General features: G+C 43.0%; 1 protein-coding gene across 1 annotated transcript; it reads left to right on the plus strand.

The window, feature by feature from the left end:
* The first annotated feature begins 825 nt into the window (after window positions 1-825).
* On the plus strand, window positions 826-5,258 carry mcm3 (minichromosome maintenance complex component 3). The gene is made up of 17 exons (XM_023953194.2): window positions 826-1,067; window positions 1,191-1,303; window positions 1,745-1,953; window positions 2,025-2,155; window positions 2,222-2,460; window positions 2,537-2,645; window positions 2,728-2,881; window positions 3,015-3,146; window positions 3,222-3,430; window positions 3,504-3,678; window positions 3,755-3,881; window positions 3,959-4,109; window positions 4,184-4,324; window positions 4,398-4,507; window positions 4,584-4,657; window positions 4,726-4,831; window positions 4,918-5,258. Exons 1-17 carry the CDS (start codon window positions 993-995, stop codon window positions 5,114-5,116), a joined length of 2,454 nt encoding a protein of 817 aa, XP_023808962.1. The 5' UTR covers window positions 826-992; the 3' UTR covers window positions 5,117-5,258.
* The last annotated feature ends 6,554 nt before the right edge of the window (window positions 5,259-11,812 follow it).

Consider the following 11,812-nt stretch of genomic DNA (forward strand, 5'->3'; position numbering starts at 1 on the left):
TTGGTATGACATGGTCTGTCAACAAATTACAATATGAACAATAAAAGTGTAAATGTGAATCTTGTCCAGTCTCTTGCAATCAAACAGAAAAGGTGTAACTTACATTTTACAATAATTGTCATCCAAACTTTAGCCATAGTTTACATCAGAACCTCCCTCTAAAGTACACAGTTATATTGACAACATGACTAAGTAATTTGACTGTCTTGTTCGTAGACAATGACACAAGGACTTGACATTCTGATGGCACTGACATGTTCAATGACATAAAGACTTAGTTTTGAGAGATGAACCAAAGATCTATGCTGCTGTTTGTACAAATTGTTTTGAGAAATGCACACACGTATTTGCAAACTTCAATTCTGATCTGAGAATTGTACTAGAGCAACTGAGAAAAACTGTACCTGGTTGCATGTTTAGATAAATCCGAATATAAATAGTAATTAGGGAAAAAATAATTCATATTTATTTCCTCTTTAAAAACTTTTACTTGTTAGTTTTTTCTATTTTTTTTTACCGCTGTTGACTGCGGCTACCCAATATAAACAAACAAACAAAAAAGTCAAATTAACTTTAAAAGTCCAAAGGAAATGTGTTCTTAAGTTCTCCAGGATTTACATAATTAAAAAAATTCTGTAGTTTTGTTGAATTTCCGGTTGGTGTTTGTCGCCCTCTACTGGCAGAAATCTATAACTGCAAATTGTCTGGAAATGGACGCCCACCTCCAGACTCCTTCCTTCCGCTGCATTTTCGCGGGAGTCCTCTGGGAAGGCGGGGCCACAGAGGGAAGCAAACACTTTATTGGATAGCTGAACTGGGAGCCGAGGAGGTGGCTTGCAAGCTGGCCAATAGTGGTGCACGCTTTGGTGGCACGTGATATGTAGTGGCGCGAAACTCTTTCACTTGTGTGGTTTGCCTGCAGAGGAGCACACTGCGGCGGTTAAAGAGTTTTTATTAGTTTAAAGACTTAAAAACTTAACTTTACAACAAAGATGTCGACCGACGTCGTAGATGACCAGGAAATGAGGGAGGCACAGAGGGACTATCTGGACTTCCTGGACGACGATGTGAGTCTGCGGCAAAAAACTGTTCTGTTCTGTTTCTTTGGTCTCACGTGAAGTGATTCGGTTTTGGCGAAACTAATTATTTTTTCTGTTTTAATGTTTTTCATCACGACTTTTCATTTTTAGCAAGACCAGGGCATTTACCAAAGCAAAGTCCGGGACATGATCAACGAGAACAAAGCACGACTCATCGTCAACATCAACGACCTGAGGAGACGCAACGAAGCCCGAGCTGCAAAGTCAGAAACAACACAATGCAAACACAACACACACACTTTTCTGTAAACGTAACACGTGCACACAAAACAGCGAAAATCATAGGGCGATTTCGTGATCAAAAGGAGAAATGTAACGTTTTACTCTAGTTTATCAAAACGGTGATTTGGAGTCAATTGCGGCCCTTTTGTCTCTATTGAGGCTCATTGACTTTGAAAAAAGGTTAATAATTTACATAAACATTGGGTATGTTTTTTTTAACTAATTGTCTTTATTTTAAGTCAAGTAAATCTGCTGCAGCAGGAAATATAGGTTATATTTTATTTTGGGATATATTTAGGATATATTTTATTTTGAAAGGAATTTGTTACTAGTAGAAATTAATTACATTTTAATCATGAGTGAAGATCACCTCAGGAAATTCCGTATTTCTTTAATGAATTTGAACAATTTTCCTCTAACAGACTGATGACCAACGCATTCGAGGAGCTGGTGGCGTTCCAGCGGGCTCTGAAGGATCTGGTCGCCTCTGTGGACGCCACCTACGCCAAGCAGCACGAGGAGTTCTTCGTGGGTCTGGAGGGGAGCTTCGGCGCCAAGCACGTCTCGCCGCGGACGCTGACGTCCCGCCTGCTGGGCAGCATGGTTTGTGTGGAGGGCATCATCACCAAATGTGAGCACATTTCTGTTTGTGGGATTGGCAGAAGGACGGCAGAAGCCCTGATGTGACTTTGTGGTCTGTAGGTTCTCTGGTGCGTCCCAAGGTGGTGCGCAGCGTCCACTACTGCCCGGCCACGAAGAAGACCATGGAGAGGAAGTACACTGACCTGACCTCGCTGGACGCCTTTCCCTCCAGCGCTAGTTACCCCACCAAGGTACAGGTGAAGCTGCCATCTTAGCCTCCTCAGACGCGAGCTTTGGACTGAACGTGATGCTTTCAGGACGAGGAGAACAACCCGCTGGAGACGGAGTTCGGTCTGTCCATCTACAAAGACCACCAGACCATCACAGTGCAGGAAATGCCCGAGAAGGCCCCCGCGGGCCAGCTGCCCCGCTCCGTGGACATCATCCTAGACAACGACCTGGTGGATATGGTGAAACCCGGAGACAGGGTGCAGGTGATCGGAACGTACCGCTGCCTTCCTGGAAAGAAGGGGGGATTCACCTCCGGCACCTTCAGGTGAGACACGTTTCTCTGCCGCTTTCCGGGTTTACTGAGAAACTTTGACCATTAACTCAATTCTTTTGGGTTGTAGGACGATCATGATAGCATGCAACGTGAAACAAATGAGCAAGGAGGTGTCTCCGTGCTTCTCTGCCGACGACGCTGCCAAGATCAGGAATTTCAGTCAGACTCGCTCCATTGTGCGTCATTTTCCTCCCTTTAGAACTTCCTGTTTCAGCAGACAGAGACGTTGAAACATTTGGGTTTTTCTCCCCCCTGTAGAACGTATTTGACCAGCTGGCGCGCTCTCTGGCTCCCAGCATCCACGGCCACGAGTATATCAAGAAGGCCATCCTGTGCATGCTGCTGGGAGGCGTGGAGAAGGTTCTGGAGAACGGCTCCCGCATCCGAGGGGACATCAACATCCTGCTCATCGGTAAGACCACCGCAGGAATCCAGGAGCTTCTGGGTGGACCCACTTCCATTATCTTGTGATCTATTGTAAAAAGCGCAACCCCAACCCCCCTTCACCTCCCCGTTGGTGATCGTGGGTCTTTAACCTCTGACAGGTGACCCGTCGGTGGCGAAGTCCCAGCTGCTGCGATATGTCCTCCACACGGCGCCCAGAGCCATCCCCACTACCGGGCGGGGGTCGTCTGGCGTGGGTCTCACGGCTGCCGTCACCACCGACCAGGAGACAGGTAACCCCGCCTTTTCTCTTGACTAACTCGATCGTTCTCCTTTGCTCCACCGCTCAATGGGTTTTCTCCCCCAAGGCGAGCGGCGCCTGGAGGCGGGCGCCATGGTGCTGGCCGACCGCGGCGTGGTGTGCATTGATGAATTCGACAAGATGTCCGACATGGACCGCACGGCCATCCACGAGGTGATGGAGCAGGGCCGCGTCACCATCGCGAAGGCCGGTATCCACGCACGGCTCAACGCCCGTTGCTCCGTGCTGGCCGCTGCCAATCCGGTCTACGGAAGGGTAAGCCCCTCCCCTGCAAAATCTCGCCACACTGACTCCTACTTCCTTTCATCTACTTTTATTTTTGCCGCAGTATGACCAGTACAAGACCCCCATGGAGAACATCGGCCTGCAGGACTCTCTCCTGTCTCGCTTCGACCTTTTGTTTATCGTTCTGGACCAGATGGACCCGGAGCAGGACCGCGAGGTCTCTGACCACGTGCTGAGGATGCACCGCTACCGCGACCCGCGCGAGCAGGAGGGGACAGGTACTAAAGAGCCGCAGTGGTGTCGTCTGCGCCCGCTTTACGCCTCGCTTCCTAACAATGTCGCCTCCTTCTCTAGCTATGGCTCTGGGCGGGACGGTGGACGTGCTGACCACCGAGGATCCGGACGCGGCGGCGGACGAGCGCGAGGAGCTGCAGATCTATGAGAAACACAACGTCCTGCTGCACGGAAGCAGGAGGAAGAAGTAGGAGGCGCAGATTCTCTACGCCACAGGATTTTCCGAGGAATCACCTGAATTTAAACATGGACGTTCGCTTGCAGGGATAAGATTCTGAGTAAGGAGTTCATGAGGAAGTACATCCACATCGCCAAGGCGGTGACTCCCGTGCTGACGGAAGAGGCGGCCAATCACATCGCAGAGGAGTATTCCAGACTGAGGGGCCAGGAGCAGCTGGGATCGGACATGGCGAGGGTGAGCAGGAGCTCTTCTTCCTTTTTCCTTTTTGGGCATACAGTTCCGGCTCTGACCTCATCTCCTCCCCGCAGACCTCCCCAGTAACGGCTCGTACTCTAGAGACGCTGATCCGCCTCTCCACGGCGCACGCCAAATCCCGCATCAGCAAAGTGGTGGAGCGCGTGGACTCGGAGGTCGCCGTGGAGCTCGTCCAGTTTGCTTACTTCAAAAAGGTTGGTCCCACTCTGTCACGCCTGCGAGGGGATTTTGGCTTTTGCGATGACGCCCCCACCGTGTGACCCGCAGGTCCTGGAAAAAGAGAAGAAGCGCTCAAGACAGGAGCGCGACTCCGGTTCAGAGGATGAAGAGGAGGAAGAGGCGGTCTCACAGCGATCACAGAGCAGCCAGAGGAAGAGGTCAGGAGGACTATTGGTAAAAAAAAAAAAGATCTGCCCTGAAGTCAGCACTAACACTTCCTCTTATCTCCTGCAGGGGGCGACGTGGATCTCAAAGCTGCGAGCCTCGCAGCCCCTACGACTTCACCGAAGAGCAGGAAGTTCCTGAGAGTAAGTAGTGATGTTTCAGGCACCTTTTGAACCCAGAAGAACTTCCTGCTTTGAATTCTTCTCTGTAGTTCAGACTGGAATCTCCAAGGTAACCAAACCCCAGCGGCGGCAGGAGGAGGAGGAGGCCATGGACGCCACGCCGCAGGCTGAAGATGTAGAGCTGTCTGCTGAGAGGTACATGGCCCCGGCCTCATGTAGGTCCAACATTAATAACTCCTCAACTTAGATCCTAAAAACCCTCTCCTCTTCCTCTCCCTCAGGCTGAAGGAGTTCAAGTCCTCGCTTTTCGCAGTCTTCCAGTCCGCACACGCTCAGTCGGTCAAGATGGCAGCGCTGATGGACGGCATCAACAAGGAGGGCGCGGCAGTCTTCACGGACGCAGATGTCCGCACAGCTTTGGCGCGCATGCAGGACGATAACCAGGTCATGGTGGCGGATGACATCATCTTCCTCATCTGAGCGAGGATGATGAGGGACTGTTTGTGTGTGTTTGGTGGAACAAGGTGGATTTTTCTCAGCTCTGCTTTTGTAAATAGTAGAAAGGATCTGATATTGTTAATCTGTCAAAGTGAAAAACGAATAAAATGATGCACAAGTCTGATTTTTGACTGAATACTTTCAATAAACTGGTTTTATGGGGATCAAATCTGCAGATGTCGACACCTTAATGAAATTTGTTGTTTTTCTTTCTAATTTCCTCCATTTTTTTGTTGATAAAGGTGCTATTCAAACAGAAAGCAGTGACTTCATCAGACGCTTAACCGCAGCTTGGCCCAGATGTAGGCCTTTGCTGCTCAGATGCCGTGCAGAATAAAGTTCATTCAGGAGGCGGTGCTGCTCTGGATCCGCTCCGCCGTGACTCACCGACGTCTCACCTTGTTTTCCTGTCAGCAAAAAATGCCTGTCAGGGTTTTTTAAAAAAAAAAAAAAGCCTGTCAGGGTTCATTCAGTCTGAAACCAAATGAAACCTATTCTTCTGTAATTATAAAACTATTTATTTTAACAAGTTGAAGTATGATCCAAAGTTTGGTAATCATATCAAAAATGATGTTTTTGTTAATAGCATTAGAAAGGCTTTGAGTTAAATCACAAAATTATTTTGGTCATTTAAACGCCTTTAGCAGAAAAAGAAATCTGTTTTCTTAATATTTGAAACAAAAAATACATAAATGGATATTCACAATAGTATATTAATGTAAAAAAAGAAAATTGTACAGATATATACCATAACACACAAAATGTAATAATACATAGATAAATATAAAAAATAAATGGAAAAAAGATGTGTACTGTATCTAATCCGATCCATTTTCAGAACCCACCTTTTCCAACTTCCAACCCATAACTTCACTGCCTCTGCCTATTTTTATAAGTGTTTTTTTTACTGTTTTTTTTGTTTGTTTTACTGTCATTATTCTATGTTTGGGCCCCTTGGTTTCCAAGAAAGGCGCCAAATAAAATTGATTTTTGTTATTGTATAAATAAAAAAACACTCGGTAAAACATTTGGGTGCCTCTTTTATTTTGACAGGGCTTTGCACCAAACCACATTGCATGCTAACCTCGATAAAGCCTTACACATTTCTCTACAGTTTATCTCTCAGGTCTGTTATTGCAAAGTTTGAGATTTGCCAGTGAGAATAGTTTGAAAGTCTTCCAGCTCCCATATCTGGGAGTTCTTTCAAAGCTTTTATTATTGCTCCTCATAAATGCCATCAATCAACAAAAATGATGTATTGCAGCGATGTTGTGTTTTTTGTCATTGTTGAAAAGTACCGGTAGTAGTACAGAGCATCACTGTTCCTTTTTCCGTAGTACTTTATGCGTTATTTGTGTAAAATAACAGACTAATTGACCAAAACGTCACATTTCAAAGCAGTGAGAACATGACACCTTCATAGATGCTACAAAAATCTATATTTTGTTGGTTTTTTTGTTGATTTTCCCATTTAGCAGTTGTTTAACACGTCATTGTAGACTAGAAATATTTGGTTTAACCTGAATTTCTTAGGCAGTGATTTTTTTTAGTTTTAAGTATTTCCAAAACATTGAAAAGCCTCTGATTTCTCCTTTTTTTTCTACATGAATAAACATAATTTTCTTTTTCCATAGACTAAACTGAGAAAAGGTGAGGATGAAAAAACACACACTTTTCTATGTTTTTACTTTATAAAATGGTTGCTACACACCCCTCACTGTCCACCTCTGCCTCTGCAACCGTGAAAACCCCCCACTTTTTTCAAAATGTTATGTATTGGTCGCCTGGGGGTTAAAAACAGGTCTACGTCATTTTTAGTAGAATCGGTAAAATATATTTTTTTAAATATCTTTGGCCACAGAGTTTTTTTTTCTCAAATACGTCCACATTCCTAATATGTTCATCTTGAGGCATCACTTCTTGTGGTAAATTTTTACAACATTCCGGTAAAAAAATTTGTGAGGAACACATGGTCATCCTGTCTCGACTAGAGCGTCACATCCGCATTCGTGGCACCACACTGGACTGGTTTAAGTCCTATTTAACAGACGTTTTTCAGTCAGGACTGGTGAGGCCTCTTCTGTGGCTCCTCTGTCCTTTGGTGTACCACAAGGTTCTATCCTTGGTCCTGCTCTTTTTTCTTTCTATCTGCTGCCTCTTGATTCTGTCATTGCGTGGCATGATGTCTCTTTTTATTGTTTCGCTGATGATCTGCAGATATATATTTATCCCTCAGTATGAGAAAAAAGAGCTCACAAAACATTTTAACGGAGCGTCTTGACGACGTAAAGCAGTGGTTGAGCCAGAATTTTCTGTATTTGAACGAGTCAAAAACAAAGAGAATTGTTTTTGGTGACACCTCTACAGCTGACTCTACTGCTGTTAGAGATCGGGGGTTATCTTTTACTGCTGTTTTGAATTGGACAAATAGATTGATAACATTATCAAAATGAGCTTTTATCACTTGAGCCGTTTAGGGAAATCTAAACCTTTCCTGAGTCAGAGTGATCTAGAAACAACCATCCACGCCATGATTACCTCCTGCATAGATTATTGCAAACCGTCTCCAGTTAGTTCAGAATGCAGCAGCTTGACTGTTAACTAGAATATCCAGATGAGAACAGATCTCTCTATAGTATTCAATTCACTTCCCTGGCTCCCCATTCATTTTAGAAGTTAGTTCAAACTTTTACTGTTTGTTTTTAAAGCTCTTCATGGTCTAGCCCCATTTTATTTAACTGAGCTTTTAACTCTCTGCAGCCGTTCTACAGTCTTATGGTCTGCTAATCAATATCTGCTTCATGTGACCAGGGTGACAGAAACACTGGGGTGCTTCTTCTCTTGCTGACAGTTTTTGTAATTTTATGCTATTTTTAAATTTATTCTTAATTTGCCTAATTTTAAACTTTCTTTTGTCTTCCTTATGTTGTGAAGCACTTTGGTACCCTGAAGGTGTAAATTGCTGTATAAATAAAGCTTCATTCATTCATTCATTACAGTAGCTTCCCATTGATGCATTCAGTAGTTAGGAATCAATAGATTACTAAACCAGATTACCAAAGATGGTGGCCTCCTAATGGGGTCAAAGGTCAACAAAACTTTGGTTTAAAGTGTAAAGTTTGGCAGTTTTTGTGTGAAATTTTGTGAAGATTACTAGAAAAAAACACAGAGATGGTATTATATAAATTCACTTCCTCCTACTCCCTTTCTAAACAACTAATTTGACTCTTTTTGAAAAACTTTACATGTAGTGGATTCATTATGCCACGTATTGTGTAAAAGTACATATATGTCTATTTAAGATTGTGCAGTAGTTATAATGGAATAATTTGTATCTGTATGTGGATGTTTAGATCTTAGATGTTAATATAATATATATGTCTTTAATTCTTTTTTCATTTTATTCCTTGAAATGAACCAAATCCTAAATACTTACAACTATGTTCCTCCTCTACAAGGATTACAAAGGAAGTCCTTTAATATGAAAACCAACCTGCAATTTTAACTGCAGGTTGGTTGCTCTGCAACCCGACTCTGATCAGACGGGAGATAAGACAGATGTGAGGCACACAAAAAAAAGCAAGACAGGTTATAGCGATCCAGATCCGAGACCTCAACCTCGACTCCCACATCTGATTCATATCAGCGCAGCGCGGCCCGCAGCCTGAATACCTATCAACTCCAAACCAAAGGCAGCTTTCATTCTCACTGATCGCCACAGCTGTTTGTTTGCTCTCTGCTCTGACAAGTGTTTGCTTATAGATGTCAGAGCTGAACTAGAAACCCAAAAACAGATTTTTCTTCTTTTGTTTTTAGTGTTAGGTTTTTATGAAACGTTGAATTTCCTTCTTGGCTCCCTTCAACATTTTTACAGCTATGGCTGAGAAACAGAAGAGGTTGAAAGAAGGGGAAAAACTACAATATCTTTCTGCTTGGTTTAAGTTATCATATTTTATCCAAATGCATAATCTAAAACAGCTTAGAGACATATGGAAGGTTTCACTCAAGACTTGACTTGGTCCTCCCGTGCTTCAACTTGCATCCCAGAAACATCAAAACCCTTGTAAAAGGTGGAATTCGAGTCTCTGTTTTCCAAGTGAGGACGCTTCGAGGCCAGAAGAATCCACTAAATTCCCCCCTCCTTTAGGGCTTTGTGATCCCGCCTCCTTTGCTCTGTGGTTTAACTCTGGACATCCATGTATATTTACAACGTTTTTACAACGTTTTTCTCGACATCTGCAAAAGATCTGGCGAAATTTAGCATTGAGAATCCCTTTTGAAATGCTAATGGACTCCAAGATCCTGCTCACGCCACAATGACAGCGGTGAGAGGTGTGAGGAAGAGGACTGTTTCAAGGCTGAAGAAGAAAGCCATGCATGACTGGAGGGAAGCTGTGGAAGAAGAGAAAGTTGGATAAATGAGTGTTGATTTAATGTAAGGAAAAAACAGATGCACAAAACACCAAAAAATCAACAAATAAATCAACATTTGACTATTTGACAACCATTCAAATGTATGAATCTAATGTGACGTGTGTACTGTTTGTAGAACTCCAAATACATTAAATCGGGTTGAACTTTGACCAACTAGGGACTCACATTTTGTAGTGATGTATGGATGGCCTCCCCTTTAATTCACGGACGTACCAACCATTTGAAATGATCGTAAAGGAGAAATTCCTAATTTGTCAGAATTCTATGATACCAAGTCTTTCATATATCAGGATAGAGCTGTGAAAGAAAAAGTCTGGATCAAGATTCACCAGATTTGCACCACTTTGACACCAAGCCTCTTCCAAGGTGGCGGGCCTGCGCCTGTAAACAGTAGAAAAAGAAGAAGACGTTTCTCACTGCGTCTCACTGCGTCTTCTCACTTTGAAAAGTGCGTTTAAGAACGTGTGTTTTTCAAGAGCATGTGTCACATGCCCTGTGTGAACGTAGCTTGACAGTGATGCCTCACGTTGTTGTTGTGAAGCAATGCGTCCACTCTTCCACAAAAGCTGCATCCAGTTGTGCCAGGTCACCTAGGGTTGGGGTACCATCACCCAGTGTCTGCTTCGGCAGGTCACAGACGTGCTCTATGGGGTTCAGGTCAGCAATGTCCCTTGACCTGAACGCCATAGAGCACATCCAGCTGTGAAAAAAGAAACGTTACCATAAAATAAAAACAGATTGACAGCAAAGCGTAAAAAAGAAACCTTTTTTGTGTGAAAACACTTTGAATAATCAAAGACTGTCGTGCAAACGATGCCAAAGTCAGTTTACTACTAAAATTCCCCCAAAAAGCCGTGAAATTCTCACGGCGCTGCGTAATTCAATAGCTGCTTCAAAAAAAGTAAATGAGCAACAGATGAAGGATTTGAGAAACTGTAAAGAACAACTCTCCTTCGAATGGAAGAAACCTATTGTAGAAACATACAGACACCCTTAAACATCTGTTAGAAGATCCATCCATCAATTTTCACTCAGTTCTTTCTAGGGGTCACGGGGTCACTGGAGCACATCCTGGTCTTGACAAGGCAAAGCCGGGGTACACCCGGATTGGTTCAGCACCATTCCAGGGCCTGAACATATGATATGACTCCAGCAAAGACAGGAAATACACATGAAGAGGAAAAACCTTCATCAAAAAAAGAGTTTGATGCTTATCCCCTGATTGTTTTCAACCAAAAAAGGAAGTCTGGAACAAATTCCATTTTTTTTGGAAATTCTCAGAACTATCAATCCTGCATTCTGCAAGAGAGGATTTAAGGGAAAGTATGAGTCTTGGAAATGTGACATTTGTCTGTTCAAAACATAAAAATTTAAAATTCTTATTCACTTTTAACAGGCAGCTGATGAAGAAAAAGTACAACTGTAGAACTATCATCTACACTGCAAAAATTAAATCTCAAGACAGTAAAAAGACCCACGCTTCAAGAAAAAATGTCTTAATTTCCAAGAAAAAAATCATATCAAGAAAGTTTTTCAATAGCAAAATAATCATTTTTGAAGAAGAAATACAGTATCTTAGTGACTAGAATAAAAAAAAGAAGAGAATTCTAAGTATTTATTTATTTTAACCTCTGGCAGATTGTTTTGCTTATTTTAAGAATTCTGCCAATGGGGAAAGAATTTTTGACATTTTTCCAAAGGGCCTATTTTTGCAGTGTACCAACCCAGACACTGCTGTTTTGCAGCATTAGGGATCAAACCTAAACTTTTCATTAAAGTTTTGATAGTTTTTTTAGAGACTCAGACGTGTAAAGTTCTGTCTTGAAGTCCCTCTAAAACAGGATGTTTCCTAAATACCTACTCTGATCATTTATTGATTTACTGTAAAAGCGTCCCCAGTGGTCTTTTAATTATGATTCTGCTGTTTTTAGCCAAAATCAAACAACCTGTTGTTTTCTACGACATAGTTTCTGCAGAGCGGCAGTAGTTCACTAGTTGCCAAGAGCTCGGAGCAGGGAGCCCGTGGCCCGCCCAGTGTATTTCCTATATCACTACTACGATCTTTTTCAAATTGGATTTTTCATCTGCACCTGATTTACAACAAATTGATATTCAGAAATGCAATTTTAATCCTAATTGTCTTCATATGTGTCGTCCGTCATCAGAAAAATGCTACAGGAACATGTTAAAACACAATTTCTATTGAAGTGGGCCCTTATGGAGTCAAAAACGAATCCAGGATTT

The sequence above is a fragment of the Oryzias latipes genome, chromosome 24, assembly GCF_053564925.1.
Source record: "Oryzias latipes strain Hd-rR chromosome 24, Olatipes_Hd-rR_3.1".
Taxonomy (NCBI): Eukaryota; Metazoa; Chordata; class Actinopteri; order Beloniformes; family Adrianichthyidae; genus Oryzias; species Oryzias latipes.